The 23,970-nt window shown below is 47.2% G+C and overlaps 1 protein-coding gene across 2 annotated transcripts in view; it reads left to right on the forward strand.

Moving 5' to 3' along the window:
* Window positions 1-18,818, forward strand: part of NKAIN4 (sodium/potassium transporting ATPase interacting 4) — a 142,924-nt gene extending 124,106 nt beyond the window's left edge. Inside the window, exons 6-7 of one of the 2 annotated variants that reach the window (XM_053250442.1) lie at window positions 3,506-3,590; window positions 13,671-18,818. In XM_053250442.1, the coding sequence (XP_053106417.1) occupies window positions 3,506-3,590; window positions 13,671-13,680 (95 nt within the window). In that variant the 3' untranslated portion in view covers window positions 13,681-18,818. The remainder of the gene's footprint in view (window positions 1-3,505; window positions 3,591-13,670) is intronic. The other variant, XM_053250443.1, reaches the window with a different exon arrangement.
* Window positions 18,819-23,970: the final 5,152 nt, after the last annotated feature.

The following is a 23,970-nucleotide window of genomic DNA, read 5'->3' on the forward strand; positions in this document are numbered from 1 at the left end:
CATGTAATCTGCTCTTTTTGAATTTGGGGTGATTGTTTTGATGTGCTGATAATAGTGATCTGTCAACGGCTACTAGTCAGAGGGCTATAGGCCACCTCCAGCCTCAAAGGTAGTATGCCTCTGTGTACCAGTTGCAGGGGAGTAACAGCAGGAGGTGGGAGGGCATGCCCTCAACTCCTGCCTGTGGCTTCCAGTGGCATCTGTTGGGCCACTGTGCGAAACAGGATGCTGGACCAGATGGGCCTTGGGCCTGATCCAGCAGGGCTGATCTTATGTTCCTATGTTCTTATGTAAAGAGACACATGGGTAACAAAGAAGCTACAGCCAAAATTTCTAGGAGTAGGCTGGATACAGGACCAATTATTTATTTTCAACTGTAGCCCTCCTTATCCAAAGGGTTCAGGACAGTTAATATAATATCTACATCAGGGGTTCATTTTGCACCTTTGAACTCCTCAGATCCTCACGTATTACCCATGGTTCCCATCAACCCGCACCCCATTGATTTATTATATTTTCACAAGTTGATGTAACATCTGCATCAAGGGGTTTCCCAATCACGGTTTAGAGTATCCATGACTGGGAAATTGTGGCAAGTCTCACCAACCACAACCCGAGTATCCACAGTTTGGCAAGATTTTTTGGCAGTTGGGGGGTTCCCCCCATTTGGGGAGGTCAGGGGTTATTTTGGGGGTTTGGGTTATTTTGGAGGGTTTGAGGATTATTTTCAGGTGTCAGGGGTGATTTTCGGGGGTTGGGGTGATTTTTGGGGATTCCCTTTCACTTCTCTTTCTGACTCATGGGGATTTGGAGGGATTTTTAATATTTTTTACTAATTTTTACTGTATTTTGCAATCCGTTCACAACAGCGATTCCCCTAACCCCCTGTTTGCCATTGATTTCAATGGCTTGGCAACTGTGAATTCACCAACTGCGAGATTTTCCCAGACCGGAAACCTCGCAGTTGGTGATGGATGACTGTATTACCTATGGACTAATGGGCCCCACCCCATTTCCATAACAGTAGTGCATGAGGCCCATCGTTGAGCAGGCAGAGTCATTTTGCGTAGATTAAACTGCTAGGAAAGTTCAAGAAAGTAAATATATGTAATAGAATTTTATAGTAATGTGCTTGCAAAAGGGAAGTAAAAAAAGTTTTTAATTTGTAGGACTTCAACTTCAAACATTATTAATTTTATTGAATAATTGCCATACAAAGTAAATTTGAAAAAGATCTTCTGCTTATCATGGGCATGATGTCATTTTGGGGGGAATTATTGATCTGATTATCCAGTGTTAAAAATCTGTTGAGATTATTATATTCAGAATTTATTCTAAAAACTATATGTATACTGTATGTGTTTGTATGTACGTATGTAAGTACACACACACCTTCCACCCAGCATATTCCTATGCAAAAATTAGTGAATTCAGCTAATTTAAGTGACAGCATTGTGGCAAAACTGGTGTCTGTAGGTAATCATGAAGTATGACTTTATTTTGCACAAACAAATCCATGAACAAACTCTTCAAAATATATAAAAGATATTTTCAAAAGGTTGCAGTAAAAGTTAAAGAGAACTCAGGATAATTATTTTCAAGAACTTTATTCTGGCTTATCAGGAAGCAAATTAAATTCAGTGCAGCAAAGATTTTCCACAGATCACCTGGAACTATCTAATGGAACCCCAGGGGGACCATGGACCCCCAAGTTAAGAACCAGTGATCTGTATCAATAGGTGGATGGGTCTCAAAGGGCTCAAAATGTAATAACCAGTTCATATTGTGGCCAGGCAGTCAGGCAGGCTGTTCCTGCGATGGGATGCAGAAATGAAGATTTCAGGGTCATCACCACAAATCTTCCAAGAGCTGGATGAGAGCCCAGCTCCTTGGGACATGCATCTCTCTGGGCAACAAGTATCTATATGGACAATTTATTTCCTGTTCTGCTCTTGCCTCTTCCTGCTGCTCTTCCTTTGTTCTACAAGCCTTTTCCTGTTCCTCTCCCCATCTGTGTTGTGACTGTCAAATTTGTCTTGTTGACTGTCAAATTTGTCTTCTTGAAGTTGAACTCTGCCTGCCACTCTGAGCAATGATTTTGCCATGCCCTTCCATCAGATGCTTAGATACACGAAAGACTCAGGACCCCTTCCAGTGTATGGCAGATACATGCTTTCCCCCACACATAAGTAAAATATTGTGTTGGAACTGACACCTACATCCGTACTTGAGTGCAGCCTCCTGGTCCATCTGCTGCAAAAATCAGGCCTGAGGATCATATGGGCACAGCATCTGTGTATGCGGATGGATGCATACAGGCAGTGGGTCACGCAGCATGGTCTAGGCACAGTGGAGGGGAACTTGCAAAATCTGGAGATCTGTTCCTGCTTTCTGTCAAGGGTCGAAAAAGCTAGGTACCCAAAGGCTGTGTGAGTTGGTCCCAAGTCAACTGGGGTATAGGGGAAGGAAAGACAGCAGGAAAAGAAGAGATGTTTAATGTAGGAGTTTGATCCAGAGGTGCTCATGCACCCAAAGGTACTGGGTGTGTCTAGTACCACCTGCTGTGCTTCAGTTCAGAAATGCATTTGTTTCTGCATTTGCATGTGGGTGAGCAGCCTGGGAGAACAGTTATGAGCACTACCAATGGTTAGAACAAGTGCTGCCAGCACCCCTGGGCTGACAGGATACCACCCACATCTGCAGCTAATCCAGGAGGGGTATTGTGCAGGTTTCCTGGTCACTGGCAGGTGATTTTGCTGCTGCAAGAGGCTTGTGCTAGAGGGTCTTCTACAGCTTTGTGTTGTAGTAACCAGAAGCACTCTTATCCCTGGATTTCGGGGCCAAGGTCCAGGGCCTCCACACCCGCTGGGAGCCGCCAAATCCTCTTTAGTCTGTCCTGGGCGGTGTGGTTTGTGCCCTCAAGAACCAACATGTTAAAAAATGATGCTTAACCTGCAGCAGGGGGGCCTCCAAAGGCCTTTAGGTCCAGGCTCCAAAATTACCTAGGTGCACCTCTGGTAGTAACCACCTTCTTTGTAGCTAGAAGAGTGGAAGCTGCTCTCAGTGACTACAAAGGGGCACCACAGCTCCCCACCACCACCACCACCATGAACCTGGATCACATTCTGTACTGGCAGTGGATTCTAACTATTGATTACACTCCTGTCCCATATTACCAAAGAACTTTATTTTAAGATAACAGATGTTCTGTCTTTTCAAGTACCTCAGGGGATGAACTCACAAGAATTAGTTCTATCATGCCCAATTTATTTTCATGGGAGAAAGTTCAGCATGTCGTTAAGTGAGATCAAAGGAATTTAAATGTGCTTAAATTTGTCAGGATCATGACTTTCATCTCTGTTGGAAAGCACCTTTTCTCTCTCTTTCTCATTCCCCTTTGTGTAGTCCCATGCCTTGATTTCCCGTTTGCCATTCTCACCATGCCTTTGTTTCGTTTTAATTACTCCATTGTTATTGCTTGAGTTTTGGATTTTCTTTCTTTCAGTTGATTTCATTGGTGGATTTGATCCATTCCCTCTCTACCATGTCAATGAAAAGCCCTCCAACCTTTTGTTCAAGCAAACCTACCTGTAAGTATGGCTTAGCAGTAAATGGTCTCTGGCTGATATCCTGACTATGCTCATGCAGTGTCTGGGATTTGGGGGCTTGAATCAGGAATCTCATGCTCTGAGATTGATACCCTTGGAGAAATTCCACTTCTTGTATTGAAACACTTTTGTTTACCTTTGAATTCATCCTCTCTTTTGCCTGAAGAGGGACCATGGCATTCGCTTTGAATTGTGCTTTAGTTGAAATTTCAGTGGTCACTGAGTCTGCTTCTAATCAGCATTGATCAGTTGTGTTGCCCTCAGGAACAGATTTATACAAGTGGACAGTAATACTGGAACAAAGGGAGAGGCACAGAAATGTCTTTCTTCTCCCCCTCGATACCTGGTCGACTGTGCAAAGAAGCTCCTAGACCAGCTCCAATATTTTTATTAATTTATTAATTTATTAATTTGTTTGTTTATTGTATTTATATAACACTTGTTATGTGTATTTCTAGGCGGTGCACACAATTTAAAACACAACAAATATAAAAGAGTAAAAACTGTAAAAACAATTTCACAGAATAAAAAGTTAAAATAATTTCATGGGATAAAAACAAACAATTTAAAATTAATTTCAGCTAAAAGCTTGAGAAATCAGGTGCATCTTATTTATTTATTTATTTGTTTGTTTGTTTATTAGATTTATATACCGCCCTTTCGAAATGGCTCAGGGCGGTTCACAGCATGATAAAAACAATTAAAACAAATTAACAATTGAAAACTATTAAAATGCAATAAAATCAATAAAACAGCTAAAAGCCCTGAAAATCAGGACAACAATTTAAAACAATTTAAAACAGTTAATCATTTAAAACCCTGGAAGGCCAGGCCAAATAGGTAGGTTTTAAGTGCTCTCCTGAAGGACGGCAATGATCTCAAATTACGAATTTCTGCGGGGAGTGCATTCTACAGCCCAGGAGCAGCTACAGAGAAGGCCTGTCTCTGCGTCGCCACCAGAAGAACTGGTGGCAACTAGAGACGGACCTCCTCAGATGATCTTAAGGTGCGGTGGGGATCATGTAAAAGAAGGGTGTTCCTAAAAGCAATCAGAGATGGAGATGGGCTTATTTTGACAGGGAGCATATTCCAAAGCTTCGGGGCAAACACAAATAAGGCCCATCCTGAGCACCACCAAAAGAATACGAATACGTTGAATATTTACATACTGCTTTTCAACTCCCAAGGTAGTTTACATAGCTATAAATACATAAATAAAATGTCTCCCTGTCCCCAAAGGGTTCAACATAAGAGAGCTACCAGCAGCAGCCACTGGAGGGATGCTGTGCAGGGGATGGATAGGGCCAGTTGCTCTCCTCCTGCTCAATAAGAAAGTCACCACTTTTTAAAAGGTGCCTCTTTGCTCAGTTAGCGGGGGACAGTGGCAACTGTAACCGGTGGCAAAAGTGATGGTGGCAAATATAACCGGACCTTCTGGCTGGAAATGGGGAGAAAGCTACCTAAAGTGGCAGTGCACAGCAACATGACTGGGGGTGGGGGGGGAGGAAGGGGCTGGCCTGCAAGGATTCCTGATTGAATTTCCCATGACATCTTCCAATCAGGACCTTAAAGAAGGCGTGAACTTGTTCTCTGTTGCTCCCCGAAGGCAGGACTAGAACCAGTGGGTTGAAATGACAAGGAAGCAGATTTAGGTTAGGCATTAGGAAGAATATCTTAACTGCAAGAGCTTTCCAATAGTGGGGATGGGCTGCTTTGTGAAGCAGTTGCCTCTCCTTCACTGGAGGTTTCCAAGCAGAGGTTGGACAGACATTTGTTAGGGTTGCTGCAGCCATTTCCTGCTCTGATCAGGGGAGTTGTGCTAGAAGACCTCCAAGGACCCTCCCAACTCTAACATTCTATTTTTTGTGACTGACGAGCTCATAACTCATAATCAAAACATAATCAATGCATAATTCACACAATGCATAATCAGCTTGTGGAATTCTCTGCCACAAGATGTGGTGACAGCCAGCAACCTGGATGGCTTGAAGAGGGGCTTGGATAACTTCATGGAGGAGAGGTCTATCATCGGCTACTAGTCGGAGGGCTATAGGCCACATCCAGCCTCAAAGGCAGGATATCTCTGAGTACCAGTTGCAGGGGAGTAACAGCAGGAGAGAGGTCATGCCCTCTGCCTGTGGCTTCTAGCAGCATCTTGTGGGCCACTGTGCGAACAGGATGCTGGACTAGATGGGCCTTGGGCCGTTCCAGCAGGGCTGGTCTTGTTCTAAAGGAGAGGCAATCAATCTATGCAAAAGCCAGGTGACACAGAGCTGTACATGCTTTAAAAGCAGGAGGTTGAATTGTGACCTAAAAGCTTGCCCGTGATGAGAATATGGGTCCTATGAGTTCTTGCTGTCCAGCTACTGCCAGTAAGTGAGTGGTGGCCACCTTCTGGACTCTATGGACGGAACTCTCCATTCTGGCTTCATAACTGCATCTTGCTATCTTCTGGAGCTCCCATGGCCAACACAGGAGGGAATGAATGTGCAGGATGAGTAAATTTGGCAGAGCTCTGGTTTCATGAGCAGAATGTGGGATTTAACAGATGCCTAGAGTGGAGGAAAGAAAGGGAACTTATCACACAGACACACACACTGATGCTTGCTTCTCCCGTTGAATTCTAGTTTATTTTAAGCTGCTTTCCTTGTTTGGCAAAGAAGGGCCTTCTTGGGAGCAACTAGAGAGTTGCCACTTAATTAGCTATTAAACGGAAAACTGACGGGGTCAGACTTCCACCGTGAAGCCTGCCAGAAAAAGACGCTGCTGAAAGTCTGGCCTTTCAGCCTTCTGTTGTGTCATGTGTCGAAAGCAGAGATAAGGAAGAAGGAGAAAGTGAGAGCCTGAAACTGATTTTGGATGCAGGACTGAAATCGGAGAGAAAAGGAGCAACTCAAGCAGGGGCGGGTGTTCATTCCTCATTTATCTCAGACAAGCCTTGGCATCCACAATTACAAATGTGCTAGCAGCAACCCACAAACCTGTGGACCAAGGTCTACCAAATCTCTCAGGTGGTGAGGAAGGCATTGCTATGGCACAGAGCCGTAGCAACTTTCATAGGAAGCTGCTTTCTACCGAGTCAGACCATTGATCCACCTAGCTCAGTACTGTCTACACAGACTGACAGCAGCTTCTCCAAGGTTATAGGCAGGAGTCTCTCAGCCCTATCCTGGACACGCCAAGCAGGGAGCTTGGAACCTTCTGTATGCAAACATGCAGGTGTTCTTCCCAGAGCGGCCCTAACCCCTAAGGGGAATAACTTACAGTGCTCACATGTCGTTTCCCATTCAAATGCAAACCAGGGAAGACTCTGCTTAGCAAAGAGGACAATTTATGCTTGCTACCACAAGACCAACTCTCATCCCATAATGCCTCTCTGCTTAAGATGCTGATGAAGTCACTAGGCTTGGGCTCAGAAATGAGCTTCAGGCATTTCTAATGCAAGCTTTTCAAGTGTCAGAATTCAGCTCTGATTTGAAATCCAAGCTGGAGAAGTCCCAACTTACCCACCCACTGCCCACCTCACTCCCTCTCCTCTTCCTCTAAGCAAAATTTAGCTGCTTGGGACAGGAGTGGCCAAGAGGAGGCGGCCAATCTGATCTCTCAGAGAAGGACCCACAGCCCTCCAACTAGTAGCCATTGATAGACCTCTCCTCCATGAAGTTATCCAAACCCTCCTTAAAGCCATCCAGATGTGGTGACAGCCAACAACCTGGATGGCTTTAAGAGGGATCTGGATAACTTCATGGAGGAGAGGTCTATCAACGACTACTAGTCGGAGGGCTGTGGGCCACCTCCAGCCTCAAAGGCAGGATGCCTCTGAGTCCCAGTTGCAGGGGAGTAACAGCAGGAGAGAGGGCATGCCCCCAACTCCTGCCTGTAGGACTCCAGTGGCATCTGGCGAGCCACTGTGTTAAACAGGATGCTGGACTAGATGGGCCTTGGGCCTGATCCAGCAGGGCTGTTCTTATGTTCTAAGGAGGGTGATCTGTCAGTAGCCCTTGGAAAAACTATAGTATCCAAGAGCAAACAGAGCCCTTTTTCCTATGACACATACCAGAGAGGGAAGGGAAAGAGAAATCAGCTCTCCCTCCCTCCTTCTCTCTTCAAGAGGTGGAAGTGCCAAAGGTGCTGTTGTCCTGGGCCTGAATGGGTAAGTTTTGCTTATAGGGAAGGGAGGGAATGGGCTGGGGGCCTAATTCAGAAGTGCCTTGGAAATTACCCAGATTGTGTCCCCGTGTTTTGAAAAATAGCTTGGCTTATTTCAGAGACAATCTGGTGACAGTCGGGACTGGTTCACCCATCTCTAAGCTTTATAGGCATGCAGCCAGCTCATTCATTCATTCGATTTTATACTGCCCTTCCAAAAATGGCTCAGGGCAGTTTACACAGAGAAATAATAAATACTAGCTGACCCATGCGGCCGCCGCCGCCCTGCGGGGGCCGAGTGCAGCCGCCGCCGCCTCGCCTCCGCGGCCGGGCCCAGCCAGTCCCGCTGCCTCGCCTCCGCGGCCCGGCCAGTCCCGCCGCCTCGCTTCCGCGGCCGGGCCCGGCCAGGCCAGGCTACCTCTCTCTCTCCTCCCGCCCCCCGTCTCCGGCGGGGCAGAGTGCGGCCGCCTCCGCCAGCAGGCCTGGCCAGCCCCAGAGTGCCGCCGCCGATGCCGCGGCCAGCCCCAGAGTGCCGCCATCAGGCCCGCTGCCTTGCCTCCGCGGCCGGGCCCAGCCCGGCCAGTCCCGCCACCTCGCTTCCGCGTCCGGGCCCGGCCCCGCCACCTCGCTGGGCCACACCGCCTTGCCCTGCCTCGCTGGGCCCGCCGCTCGCTGGGCCCCGCCACCATGGCCTGGCCCACCGCCATCGCTCTGGGCCCGCCACCTCGCCCCGCCTCACGTCCGGGGCCGCCGCCACCTTGCTGGGCCCACCGCCTCGCTGGGCTCCGCCGCCGCGGCCCTGGGCCCGCCTCCTTGCCTCCGCAGCCGCCCAGCAAGCGAATTCTCCTGGGTGTGCTGCCAGCCAATCAGGCGCCCCCTGCAGCCCAGCCAATCAGCTGGGCTGCCGGGACGCATTTCTCCTGGGCACACCCAGGAGAATTATATATATAGATAATAAATAAATAGGATGGCTCCCTGTCCCCAAAGGGCTCACAATCTAAAAAGAAACATAAGATAGACACCAGCAACAGCCACTGGAAGTACTGTGTTGGGGGTGGAGAGGGCCATGTTGCTCATAAACTTGCCATGTTGGTTCTCCTTTCCATGGGGTTGAGGAGCAGGCACACACAGTCCCATCCAACGTACACATCACGTCACATGGGAAGAGGATGCTTTCTATAGAGGCAGACCTTTGTGATCCTGCCTCCCTCAGAAAAGGGAGAAGAAGATCATATGGCTTGGGTTTATAGGTGTAGAGACCTTTGAACTGGGTCCCACCTCACACAACGCAGAATTGGTCCATGCGCCATTCTGTGCCTGCTGAATAGAAGAGGCACCCTTGCACCTTCACCACACCGAAGAAGATCACCAGCCTGATAAGATGCTACACTGAGCCTTAGAACAGAGGTCAGCAACCATTGAGCCTTGGGCCATACCCACTGAAGGGCATTTTCTGGTGCCCAAGTTGTCAGTGCAGAAGCAAAAGAGGGGTATGAGCAGAACAACCACTGTGGCACTAGGGCCTGCCAGTTGGACACTTGGGCAGGGTATATCCCTGACTCACCACATTACATCCTCTACTTACAAGGGAGGAAGAAGCGAAGGTCAATGGCGCTTGCTGGGCATGCAAGAAGCCCCAGGTCCAATATGTGGCATCTCCAGGAAGCCCTATGAAAGATTTCTTTCTGAAACCCTGGGGAGCTGCTGCCAGACAGTGCAGGCAATAGTGAGCTAGATTGTCCAAGAGTGTGACTCAGTAGGAGGCAGCTGCATATGTTCTTTGATTCTCTAGCAAAAGCACTTGCTGACTGACAGCATCGAGCCTTGAAGACTTGTTTGTAATGTTTTAGTCTGCCGTTTCAACCTTAGTGGGGGCAGGGTCTGAGCAGTACCCAGATTGCAAGTCTGGGCTCAGATGATCACATGGTCCCCTAAACAGTCCCCCCCACCCCCGGCCCTGAAGGCTAGCCTGTCAGGAGGAAGTGTCCTTTCTTTTTATACCACCTTTCATTCAAACAGTCTCATGGTGGTTTGCAAAACATTTTTTAAAAGACTATAAAACAGTTAGACAATAACTGGAATACAAATCTAATTAAAGTTTCAAAAAACATACACAATAGGACCATAAAATACAGAGCAGCAGCAACAAAAACAATGCTCATATAAAAGCCTGGGTAAAAATCCAAGATTTGACGTGCTTTCTAAAAACTTTGATGGAGACTGAAGAGCAGATGCCCACCAGGAGAACATTCCAAATCCTGGGGGCAATAACTGTTAAGGCCCTGTCCTATGTGCACAACAGCCAAGCCTCCCTTATTGTCGGTATGCAGAGCAGAGCTCCCTCTGATGACCTCGTCAAGCAGGCATAAACCCTTGGGAGCAGATGGCCCCTCAGGTATCCAGGGCCCAAACCATTAAGGGCTTTAAAGCTCAAAGCTAGTACCTTGAATTGGACCCAGAAACTAATTGGAAGCCAATGTAGCTCTTTCAAAATGGGTGTAATGTGATCCCCGTGGGCAGCTCTGGATACAGGCCTCACTGCCTCATTTTACATGGGCTGCAGTTTCCGAATATTCTTCATGGGCAGCCCCACATAGAGCATGTTACAGTAATCCAGCCATGACATAACTAAGGCATGGGTAACTGTGGCCACATTCATTCATTCAGTCATTCGATTTCTATACCACCCTTCCAAAAATGGCTCAGGGCAGTCTACACAGAGAAATAACAAATAAGATCTGCCTTCTTGAGGAAGGGACACCGCTGGCACACTAGCCAAAGCTGTGCAAAGGCACCCCTGGCCACTGCCTCCACCTGAGCTTCCAAAAGATGTCCTAGCTTTCTCTTTGTAGGAAACTTGGGGAGGCCTCCATCATATGAGACCCCACCTGAAGTCTGATGTGGTACAGTCCAGACAGAGGATTCCCACCCCAAGGGAACTATGCCACCTCCTCTGAAGCCCATCCTCTAGAAACATTGCGGAGGCAAGATAGCCTTCAAACGTTGAGGAGAGCTCCTACAGCTTCATGCTGGCTAGCAAACCCTCCCCTAGTGTCTGAGAGATGTGCAAACCCCCCACCCCATCCCATTGCTTCACTCTTCCTGCCCTCACACTATTGTGGTTCAAAGGAACATGGCACCACAAGTGCTGTGGATGGAGCTGGAACTTTGCCAAAGTGCTACGGAGTCAATCCTTGCGCGCAAAGAGGAAGGTGCTTTGTGGTCCAGAATTTAATTCCTTCCCAACTGACACTTTGCTTGGATGGATGAGGCAGGAGATTAAATATTGATTTCCTGTGCACTCAGCTTCTGCATGGAGGGAATATGCAAAGCCTCCAGAGGCTATTAGCCAGCAACTTGATTTACTAACCCAGAGGAAGGTGCCTAGAAGCTGAAGGGGAGGAAAGTGCATGTGTTTAAAAGGAGGGGGCGGGGAATGAAAATGTGTCATAGATGCAAGGACTACAGGTGGACTAACCATTTAACAACTCGTATCCCAAAGCCAATTCCTATGGTTGCCTTGCATTATCCCTTACATAATTTATGTAAACCGCCTTGAGTCTATGGAAGTCAGGCGGTCAATAAATTTGCTAGCTAGCTAGCTAGCTAAATAAATAAATAAATAAATAATGCATCATATTCGAGAACAGGGGTTCCCACCTTGGCTCTCCAGATGTTGTACTACAACTCCCATCATCCCCAGCTACAATAGCCTTTTGGGAACTCCAGTTCTAGGGGATCAAAAGACAGGACACAGAATGAGCCTATACAGATAGGAGCAAGTTTCAGTCTCATCAGCTTGGGCCTGGCAGAGAAGTAGGATTCTCCCCTGGCCCCCTTTCAGTGATGTTCCCAAGTGACCTCTTTATTTTCTTCTATTTAGAGGCTCCTATTTCTATTTCTCCTTGTTAGAGGCTGTCAAACCTCAAGCAAAGATGCGCTGGTACAGCAAGAGAACAGCTCCTTCCCAGCTAACTGTACTGGTGCAGTGGGGAGCAGCCATTTCTGATGCCCTTCCCCTCCCTAGGGACCCCTCTGTGCCACCTGAAAATATGTCCCTGAGGGTTTTGCAGCCCTTGGGGACATGTTTTTGGTGGCACAGAGGGTTTCCTGGGAAAGGCGAGGCTTTAAACATCGCTGCTTCCCCAGTTAGTTGGGAAATTCAGTTAGGCTGCTCTCTTGCCACACTGATGTATCCCTGCTCTATATGTCAGCCAGAGTCTTTCAGTGGAATTAACTGTTAATAGATAACCCACATCCACCCTATAGTACAGCCCCCATCCAAATTGCACATGCTCCACCCATATAGCTGATTTTTGACAAAGAAACAGATGCTGGGAGTTCCAGTCACTGAACTTCCACATTATGTCTCATTGGTCCGAAGATCACCTCGCAAGTTGATAGATCTGAACTGATGACTTTACAGCTCTCATTCTTACCCAGTGCTTACAGGAATAAGGATATACACCTGCTTTACAGGGCTGTTGTAAGGATTACTGCCATACTGTAGCCCTAGCCACATATTAGGCTCAATGCACATGGTCTCTATACCATGTACACAGGTACAGTTATGCACACACTGACTGGCTGACATACTGTGCAACATTCCGGGTGTGTTTTGAAGAAATGCGCGTGCAGTTGCACAAGAGCGCTGTTGTGCAAATGCAAGACTTGTGCAAATGGAGTAGTCTGATGACAGCCATTATTTCCAATGGCCAGCTATTGTGCAACTCCATTTGCACCAGGTTGTGTGTTTGTGCAATAGCGCTCTTGTGAAACTACATGCGCATTTTGTTAGGAGACACATGGAATGTTGCGCAATACATCAGCCACTATATTCAGTGCCCATACAGTGGTATACTTCCTATCTGTACCCTACATTTGAGGGAGGCCTCTACCCAGGTTTGCTTTTTAAATGAATGCATGCACAATCATTCACACAAAAACATGTACGTGTAGACACTCGTACGCAGGTACAACATAATGTCTGAACAGTGTTTCTATCTAAAGCACTCTGAATGTTCTAAATCCGGGCTGCTCAACTTCAGCCCTTCAGCAGTTTTTGGACTACAGCTCCCAGCACCCCCAGCCACAATGGCCAGTAGTCAGGCATGATGGGAGTTGTAGGCCAACATCTGCAGAAGGGCCAAAGTTGAGCAGCACTGCTCTAGAGTGCCCTATAAAGAATACATCCTTTTGTTAGTAAACACCAGAGGTGCTCTTACTCCTGGACTTTGGGGCTGAAGTCCAGGGCCTCCACACACCCTGGGGCCCCCCAAATCATCTTTAGTTTCCTGGGTGGTGTGGTTTGTGCCCTCAAGAATCTACATATTTAAAAATGCTTAACTTGCAGTGCGGGAGTCGGGTGGGGGGCACAGCTCCAAAGGCCTTTAGGTCCAGGCTCCAAAATGACTTTGGTGCACCTCTGGTAAACACACTGAAGAGGTCAGTCTCCAGTTACCGCCGACTCATCTGGTGGCTACAGAGAGACGGGCCTTCTCAGTCGCTGCCCCGACGCTCCCTGCTAGATATGATCCTCCCCATCTCTGGCAATTTTTAAAAAATGACTGAAAACCCATCTTTTCACCCAAGCTTTCCCAGCTTTTTTAAAAAGTCTGTTTTTAATTTTATGTGTGATTTTAAATTGTTGCATTGTTTTAACTTTTTGTATGTGTTTTAATTGTTTTATGTTAAGCACCCAGAGATGAAAGTTTGGGTGGTATAGAAAGATAGATAGATAGATAGACAGACAGACAGACAGACGGACGGACGGACGGACGGACGGACGGATGGATGGATGGATGGATGGATGGATGGATAGATAGGGCGGTGTTGGACAAAGTGCATTGCATTTCAAGATGTGCCGTCTTTGACTGATGATCTAAACTCTTTGACTTTGCCCACTTTTTGCAGGCCTGCATAAGTGAGAAGGATCCAGAGCCTGGAAGAGCCAAAATCATCTATCCAGAATGCAGACGCCAAAAGTCCAAGCTGTGCAGCTGCCGCAGCAGCCGAGTGATGGAAAACACATTTGGCTTCAAAGGACACACACAAGATGACTCTTCTTTGACTTTCTGGCCCAAATATTGCTTTACTGGCGAGCCACTCCTGCCAGTGCGTCCTCATCAGTGTGCTGGCTCATTAGTGGATGCATACATTTTGCTATGAATGAATGGAATGGGAAGATTATTCCCGCCCCTTTCAGCTCCATCCCCTTTGCCATTGAGAACCGGAGAGAGCAGTTGGGGAACCACTCTTGATTCTTCCACACAGCCTTTCCTGGAAGCCACCCTCAAAAGCATTGGTGAAGACTGGAGATTGTTATGGCATACACATTGTTATACATGGACATATAACCTACTGAAATACTCTTATCTTGCATTTTCTTATATTGGACAAGATACTGGTCACACGTACAAGTTTTGTGAACCTATGAAGCTGCCTTATACAGTCAGATCATTGGTCCATGCAGCTCAGTATTGACTGGCAGAAGCTATCCAGGATTCAGACAGAGGTCTTTCCAAGTGACCTGGAGATGCCAGGGATTGAACCTGTGACCTTCTGCATGCAAATCGTGTGCTCTATCACTGTCCTACAGCTTCCCTCCAAATTCCTTATCCCCACCCTTTTGATGTCGTAGGAAGACTAGAACCCAGTTGCCAGTCCCCCTTGCCTCACTATTCACCTTCAGCCCCATCCCCAGAAACTTAGAACTGGTTCAATCCTTCTCTAAATTTCAAGCATCCAAGGCGATGGTGCATTAGTCACGGTGGATGACATATTCATCTAGACACATTAAGAAAAAGCCCTGGTGGATTCACTGTTTATTATTTTTAAGTCAACACTAAGGAGATGTGCTTAGTTTAATCCAATAAAAAATCAAATTTGTTCAATCTGGTAGCAAGTGGGAGAAATTAAGAGAAATGACTTTGATGTACCAAGCCAATTCATTGCATATGAACAGCTGCCTTATACAGAGTCAGACCAAGAGCATACTAGCTCAGACATGTCAACCCTGAGTGGCGCCTGCCACCTGAGATCTTTTAACAAGAGATGCAAGGGACTAAACTGGGAAATTTCTGCATGTTCTCCCACTAAGCTGTGGCCTTCCCAATGGCACACACATCTGGAAGGCCCATGGTGTGTGTTGCAACCCATCTCCAAGAGTAGAGGTAGAAGGAGGAGAAGCGGTTCACAGCATATGATTGTGTTATCTACATCAGGGATTCTCAACGTTGGGTCTCCAGATGTTATTGGACTTCAACTCCCATAATCCCCAACCAAAGGCCCCTGGGGCTGGGGATTATGGGAGTTGTAGTCTGATAACATCTGGGGACCCAACGTTGAGAATCCCTGATCTACATGCTACTGACACTGTACATTAGATAGTTGGTGGCACTTGTATGTTATGAAGGTCCTCTCCATTGCCACCCTTCAAAATCAGTTTGTGTTGAAGAAGGTATAGATTGGGTTGCCTGGGCTTTGGTCTATGGCAAGGGTTCTCCAACTTGGATCCGATTTGGCCATTATGGCTGGGGATGATGGGAGTTGGGGCCCAACAATATGTGGGGATCCAACATTGAGAAATCCTGGTCTATGGTGTTAAGCTAGCTCTTAATATCCCTTTTTAGTAAAGTATGTAGTAACATGAGAAGCTGGCCACATTCGGATGTATCATGAAACTGGAGTTAAATGGGGCAGAGGTTGGAACTCTGTTTTGTCCAAATGTGTGCAACCACGGTTTTGTGGCAAAAGTGACCAGTGGTTTGGCTTGCTAAACTCCAATTTGAACCTTTGGTTGTGCCCCCAAATGAGGACCCCACTCTTCTGGGGTCACTGGTAACTGGGGCTCCCTTCTCCCACAATTCCTTGCAGCAGCAGATGTGCATACAGCACTTTGTCAGTCTAAACCCAGGAACTTTGAATAAGAATAAAGGTCCATCTTCACTCCCAGTGTTTCCCCTGTCTGCACACATGGCAAGTCTCTGACACATAGAGCATCAAAATCTCCTTTGGGTCCATGCAAGGCTTCCTGGGGAGGAGGGGATTGCAGTGCAAAAGTTCTATCGTTAACCAGAGAGTATGGGGGTCCCATGCAAGCAGGGGCCCCTTTGTTGGATTAGCTCAACTCATGAGTGTGCTGTCTGATGTAAGACCGAGGGTGTTTTACCCTAAGGTCCTCCCCAGTGGACTGACCCTCTCATGAAAGTGCAAGTCCACCAGGGGAGAAGTTGTGTGGGTTGGTCTGCATGGACTGCTTTGCTGGGGTGAGCCATTTCAAGAGCATCCTAGGTCACAGCGGGCCAGCCCCAGGAGCCTTTGCCCTTCTCCATATACATATCATCTCCTAGGAAGTCATTATGTTCCCTTTCCTTTCCTGAATATCGGGATAATAGTGCCCCTGCAACCCCTGCCCAGAAATTGTGCTTATGTGAAGTTTCGTGGCTTCGGGGCTCTTACAAGGGCAGTGATGCTATCACTGTCAGAAGAAGTGCAGGCATGGCATTTAAAGTGACTTAAATGCTCCTTCCATGCGGAAGGCAGGCAGACTCAGCATGCCTCCTTTAAGATCGTGGCCAACGAATGGCAGCTGTTCCTGTGACGTTGCCCACAGTCTGGTGATGCCAGCACTATGGAGCTGGCTGGGGTGCAGTCTCGCTAGACCAGGAAGAGGGAGGGGCTCCCCTGTCCCTAAACTGGAGGTTTCTGGGCCGTGATAGGATGGACGTCTGCAATACGACTCATGGTTTGAAATGTTAACCATGGGTCCGCTGACCTCCAGTTCCACATTGCGTGTGAATGCGGCGGCATCATTCCAAAGGAATGATGACCCTTGGCTTATCTAGCTCAGTATAGTCTGCACCGACTGGCAGTGGCCCTCCAAGGTTTCAGGCAGGATTTTCCAGCCCTACCTGGAGATGTTGCCAGGGAGTGAACCTGGGATCTTCTGCATGCAAAGCAGATGCTCTTCCACTGAGTTCTGGCCCCATCCCTACACAGGTCTACAGAAGCTATGGTCATCTAACATCCCATCAGCCAGATCCAGCCTCAAAGCAGTTTTATTTAGACCTCAGCAAGCCTATCAAATTCTATTTGCAGTGCAGGAGGCGGTGTGTATGTATGTGTGTGTGTTCCGTATACAGAAAAGAAATGATGTCTTCTGGATAAATCAAAAAAGCTTGCTCCACACTTGAATGTGAGATCTATTTTCTGTCCTGTGGGTCATGTCATATCTACAAAGCCAGAAGTACTATATGGTACCCAGGATTTCTCTATGTTCGATTGCCAGTGCACACTGATTGCTCACAAATATTCATGCACAGATGCAGCTCCAAGAGTCACACATTAAAAACAGAATTTCAGGATGCCGAAAGCCACATCGCATCCTCCTACTTCTCAACACCAGCCTGCCCAGCCATGACTGCTGCATCTCCCCTTCTTTGCAGACCACTTCCACCTGTCTACAGTTCACAACTGGTCCACATCTGGTCCATCATTCCTACTCTCCCTGCTCCCCTCTGGTAGCTTCCACCACTACCACTGTCTTTTCTATGAAGCCGTTAGTGCTGGAGGGTGTGTGTGTGCAGCTTTATTCTATAGCTTGACTGCTTATGACACCATTGGCATAAGTAGCAATAAACATCCTCAGCCCCCATAGAACACTGCCTGGAAACTACCTAGTGCCCTGACTTTGGGAATCATGGCTGACATCCAGAGCAAGAGTGCATCCATGCAGCAAGAGAGCAGCCTATGAGCCCTTTCCTATGAGCCTAACTGCACCAGTGCAGTGGGGAAGGGGGGGCAATTTTGGACACGCTCGCCTTTCCCAGGAAGCCCTCTGTACCGTCTGAAAATATGTCCCCGAGGACTGTGCAACCCTCAGTGACATATTTTCAGATCGCACAGAGGGCTTCCTGGGAAAGGGTGTCAAAAATGGCCTCTTCCCTGCTGCACCGGTGCAGTTAGCTGGGAAGAAGTGCTGACTGTTAGGCTGCTCTCTCACATGGTGCATCCTTCCTCTGGATGTCTGCCACTGAAGCCAGCCATCCTAGTTTGTAACAAAGGTAGCCAGAGTCTGAAGCATAAAGGTGCATCTCTACACACCACTTGAAAAACAACCACCAACCATTGTGTTAAGGTTATCTGTCTGCCAGAGGCTGCCCACACGTGCCTTTTCTCACAGCATATCTGCAGTCATCATGACACAGAGACTTTCCTGATGATTTAAAAAGAAAAGAAGCATTCATCCTTAGTATCCTGTTCCTGGGTCAAATTTTCCATGAAGTCAATCATGCCCAGGCACCATGGAAGGATGGAGAGCTCCTGAGTCTACAGGCTTGCAAGAATGAAGACCAGACATGCATCCCAGTAGAAGCTCATCCTAACAAGCCAGGCAGGTGCCAAAGGAGACAGCTTGGGTTGCTCCTCTCCCACCCCTCCTGAGCACTGTGATGCCTGTGGGCTGGCCATTCATCAAGCAGGGCTGCGTGGTTACTGTGCAGCTCTACCTGATGAATGACCAGCCTGCAGGCAGCACGGCTCACGGTCAGGGTGGGAGAGAGAGGAGTAACCCTAGCTGCCTCCTTTGGTGCCTCTTTGGCTCGTTAGGATGAGCCACTACTGATGCATAGCCCCTCTCATTCATGGGCAGTTATCTTTCCTGCACAGCCTACAACTCTCCCAAGAGAGTTTTCAAGCGCTCCCTTCGCTCCAAACTAAGCCATACGGCCTGGCATCTCCTGTGGCCCATGTATTGTAACTGCATGCATCTCTGACCAGGGACACAGGGTTAAAGGAGGAGGGAGCCAAAGGAAATGCATGCAGGGAAATCTTCACTAAGTGGCCACAAGTCAAGAATATTGCTGAGCCCCTTGCACTGGCTGTGAGGAAGGAGGCATCCATGCAATCTGGCTCGGAAAAACTGCTGCAAAGTATTCCGCTCTGCAGCCTCCTAGAAGACCATTGGGTTGTGTTTTGGGGTGCTTTGTTTTTGTTTTTTGTAATTAGCATGATTCTCTCTGTTCTTTGTTACTGTTCTAATAAATTAATGTTTTAAATACACAGCTGTTCTTTGAGCAATCAGTTGATCATGTTTTCTGAGCAAATGTCAGCTATGATCATGCTAATAGTATAATGCCTTCATTCAAAGCTCTGGTACGGCCACATTTGGAGTACTTTGTGTGTACAGTTTTGGTCACCATATCTTAAGAAGGACATTGTAGAACTGGGGAAAGTGCAGAAGAGGGCAACCAAAATGATCAGGGGCCTGGAGCACCTTCGGTACGAGGCAAGGGTACAGTATCTGGGGATTTTTAGTTTAAAAAAGAGGCAGCTATGGGGAGACATGATAGAGGAAAGGTTTATAAATTTATGCATGGAGTAGAAAGAGTGGACAGAGATATTTTCCCCCCTTCTTCTCTCCAACGCTAGAACGAGTGGTCATCCCATGAAACTAAAGGCCGGGAAATTTAGGACCAATAAACAAAAGTACTTTTTCACGCTGCACATAATTAATCTATGGAAGTCTCTGCCATGGGATGTGGTGATGGCCAATAGCTCAGATGGCTTTAAAAGGGGTGTAGACAAATTCATGAAGGTCTATCAATGGCTTCTAGTCTGGTGGCTATGGGCCACCTCCAGCCTCAGAGGTAAGATGCTTCTAAATACAACTTGCATGGTAGCAACAGCAAGAGAGAGGGCATGCCCTCACCTTCTCAGAGGCATCTGGTGGGTCACTGTGAGAAACAGGATGCTACACTAGATAGGTCTTGGACCCAATCCATCAGGGTGGTTCTTATACTCGCCCTTTGTGCTAGACCCAATGCATTACCAATAAAGAGTGTCATCCTGGTCTTCCCATACTGGATGAGAGGATATTACTACTGCAGGGAGGGGGGAGAGAATTATTAATATTATTTATATGCTGCTTTTCAACAAAAGTTTCTCAACGTGGTTTACACAGAGCAGAAGCTTTGCTCTTCGCAGTTTTGGTTTGCTTGGAAATAAAGCTGGGTCAGTGCTGCAGAATTAGCTCTGCCCAACAGACTGACACAAAGGGAATATTCCTGAAATCCAAAGGCCGTGCAAAGAGGAGAGTGATGGCGGGCAAACCTCCCCCAGTTAAATTCAGAATCAGCTCCATATATAGGAGCTCTCACCAGGACATTGCTGCTTTTTCTCCTCTGGCTCATGATGCTGGCACTTGTGTGCTGATGGTATGTGCATGCAGTTCATTTCACTGTCCACTGGAAATGATAGTATTGACTCATCACCTTCCCAGAACACATCTAAGCCCATATGGTATGTGTGAATGACTATCTGTGTTCATGTTAAAAGTGAACCTGGGTACATTCCCCTCAAAGGCATGGCACAGATAAGAACATAAGAACAGCCCTGCTGGATCAGGCCCAAGGCCCATCAGCATCCTGTTTCACACAGTGGCCCACCAGATGCTGCTGGAAGCCACAGGCAGGAGTTGAGGGCATACCCTCTCTCCTGCTGTTACTCCCCTGCAACTGGCACTCAGAGGCATCCTGCCTTTGAGGCTGGAGGTGGCCTATAGCCCTCCAACTAGTAGCCAATGATAGACCTCTCCTCTTATGTTCAGCATGACACATGAATAACTGTACCTGTGTACGCTGCACACTCATCATATTAGTGTTGAACGTAATGTGTTAATGGAACTTAAGTAGGACTTTTTAAAAAGTAAAATTCAGAAATGCACGATGGTATGTGAATGTATTTCATTACATAGAGCGTTTTGCTACAACTCACACCTGTGCATTTTCTTTAACTGCACACACATCCTTTGTTGCCGAGAATCACATCCCATGACATTTAGAAGCCTACACAGAGTGGGAGAAAATTCTCAGAACTAGGAATTTGACAGCATGATTGCAGAGGAGTGTTATATGTAATGGTGAAGACTCTGTGTGGTGTAGCAGTGGAGTCTTTGGGAAACATCTTTGTCAAGGGGAGGAGAAATGGATATGCTTGACCTGGCTCTGGGTTCCAGAGGAGCCTGGACTACCCACTTCACTTTTCTCCTCGTTACCACTCACTTTTTACATCAACTAACATAATACAGATTTTGCATGACAAACTGATGAAATGCAAAAAAGTTCTTTTGGAACTTGACTTTTTGTTTGTTTTTTGGAACTGCACAATTTGTATCTGGTTGCACACTAAAAAGTGTGTGGGGGGCTTCATCTAATAATAAAAGAGGGTTTTAGATTTGGGTGTGGGACAGCAAGACATATTTGGAAAAATTGACAGCCGTGGAGAAGGTAGCAAGCAAAAGTCTGCTTTGGTCACAATTTTAGATTGTGAGCCCTGTGGGAACAAGGATCCATCTTATTTATTTGTTGTTTTTCTATATAAACTGCTTTGGAAACATTTGTTGAAAAGTGGCATACAAATATTTGTTGCTGTTGATCACATGGCCTTCTCATGTCATTCCACAGCAATCCCTGCTGCTGAAAGAGGACATCTTGCGGGTTGTACTTTCTCTGCTGCTCCAGAGGCAAGACTATGAAAATTAACTTTGCAAACTGAAGGGTTTTGAAGGGTGGCAGTGGAGCTTAAATAGGCCTGGGAAGGATAACCCCACCCAGTTCTGTTAGTCCTGCATCTGCTCCAGAGACAGCCTTGTTTGTCCTCTCTCCTAAAAGTCTTTTCTCTCACCTTCCATACCTAATGTTGCTTGTTCCATTCCCGTTCTGTTTTTTCTTACAGCTATATTCTCGTTCATGGCTTATCTTCATGGTGATTGGCTAGTAAACACTGTCAATCAAGAGGAATTTAAATTTAGGAACCTCCTCTGGAGAGAATTCCTAAGGGAGGGACTTGGAATGGAGTGAACAGGTGACTCTAAAATTCTGTTGGAGTTACCTGACAGTTCAGATAGGGATGGTTAGGGCTAGAGAGAGGATCTGTGGTTTGGGTCTCTAGAGCATGACTGAGGGTGGAATTGGGAGGCTGTTGAGTAGGTTTTACACTCCAGCCATGCCCTCTGTAGAGCAAGCTTGACTATCACATGTAAATACTGGGTGTGTATGGCTGATTAAACAGGATATATAGCTAGGAGGTTTGTATCCCAGTAAAGATGTTGAGAGTCTACAGAAGCTTGTTATTCCTAAACAGTCACCTTATTAACTTGAAAGGAAAACCTTTGTGGAAATACGGATACAACCTTATATAAGTACCTGAGTTTGAATACCAGTTTGAAGTATCAGAGCTGGTGTACAATCTTGCCAATTCTAAGGTTCTTACGTTGTCTCAGAAACCGTTATGCATTTGACCCTACATTGTAGTAAATCAGAAACCACAGAAGCTATGGTACAAGAATAAAGTACTTTTCTTTGGTCTGGAACTTTAAAACCTTTTCAACTGTGTCTGTTTACTTCTCCCCATGTCAGTACTTGGGCGCGATACCAAAGTTAGTAACAGAAACCCAAATTAGGATTAAATTTGACGGTGGCAGCATAATACAGAAATAAAGGGTCTAAAACAAATCAAAAGGGTGACAAACATGTCATTTATTTTAATATCTATGTATTTAAACACTAATCTCCCAGTCCCAACCTCAGGTCCAGACAGTAGCCCCTTCTGTTCTCTCTCTATTCCCCTCCTCCTCCTTCTCCCCCTTCTCTGGAGTCAGGAGCCACAATGCAGAGCAGTCCCAGTATCTTGAACGTGTTCATTCCAAGGGGCAATCAACGCAACATTAATTTTACTCCTTGGAGGTCCCCCGGAAGGACACCAAGTGCCACAATGCCCTCATTGCCTGCTGTCCCAGTCACCAGGCATATTGAGGACCTGGGGGAAGGCCTGTCCCACCTCCCAGCTGTGAGGCTCTCCAGGCCCAGGGAGGTCAGAAGGCAACTCAAACCCTCCCCAAACCACCTAGGAACAAGGAAAGCAGTGAGTATCCCACCTGAAGTCCCTCTGCCAATGCTGCCATCTTCTCACCCCTTTCATCCACCCCAGTCAGAGGGCTTGATTGGGGCTGTGGAGGCCACGAGTGCCACAAGGATGCATGAGGATGTGTGGGCCCAGCTTCCTCCATTGGGCTGACCAGGCCAGAAAATGGTGAAAAAACAGAGTGGGCAGATCCAGTGGGGCGGGGGGGGGGGCATGAAGCCTTCAAATGGTGAGTCACAAACAGACGAAAAGGGCCAACTAGACCAGCCCCAATGGACTCTCCTGTACCTGTTGACCTTACTAGGGATGCTCCTCATGTCCTCCCTTCAGGTGTTTAGAGACTGAACCACCAGCATGGCAGACTTGGTTTAAAGATCTGCAGGTTAAATCTCTCCACAGTCCAGGTCATCAAGGGGGTTGTCCTCCAAAAGCTAGACTCCCAGAAAATCTAAAAAGAAAAGCAAGGGTAAAGGGAATTCCTAAAAAATAGGCATTCCAATCCTCATTCCTCAGATTTGAGAATATGAGTCACCCAACCCACACAATGCCCTTGGGCAAGTGCCACAAGCCTTGGATATGATGCCACAAGATCCAGACAATGTTGGGACAGTCCCTCCTCCAGAGCAATTCCTCCCAGGGGACCAGGATCTCAAAGAGGACAATAGAGAGGAAGAAGAATGGTCAGACAACCAACACGGTGAATCATTTCCCACCTCTCAGAGCTCCTTCAGAGAGACAGATAGAGTCATGCCTCAGGACCACTCTCAACGCCTCTTCTCTGGCTATCTGTTCATCTAGAGTGGCTCCGTCATCTCCAGGGCTTCACTTCTGTGGGCTGATGATTTGATTCAAAATGCACCAGAGGACCCTGTACACCTCAAACCAACATTGTTAAAAATCCAGAAGGCCCAGGCCTTCATGGCTGATGCCACTATGGACTCAGTATACTTTGCAGCCAGGTCCACCACTCCATCCTTAATGGCCAGGTGTACCCTTTAGTAGAAACAATGGCATGCCACCTGTTACTCCAACCAGGGACAGAGCTAGCATTGCACAGGGGCGGGGGAGAATCCAGGCCATGCCTAGCACCCCAGGGGTCAAGCAGAGCTCCCCAGCCACACCTCTGCATCTGATCTCAGACACACAGTGGAGGGGAGGGTTGCATCTACAAATGTGAGCCCCCCTTTTAAGCAGCTTCAGTAAGCACTGGGCTCCCAGCCTGGCTGAGAATGTGTCTCCCTGCCTTTATAAACAGGGAAAGGTGCACGGGCAGCCATGTCACTGGCTTTAA

Source organism: Hemicordylus capensis, chromosome 4 (assembly GCF_027244095.1).
Source record: "Hemicordylus capensis ecotype Gifberg chromosome 4, rHemCap1.1.pri, whole genome shotgun sequence".
NCBI classification, from domain to species: Eukaryota; Metazoa; Chordata; class Lepidosauria; order Squamata; family Cordylidae; genus Hemicordylus; species Hemicordylus capensis.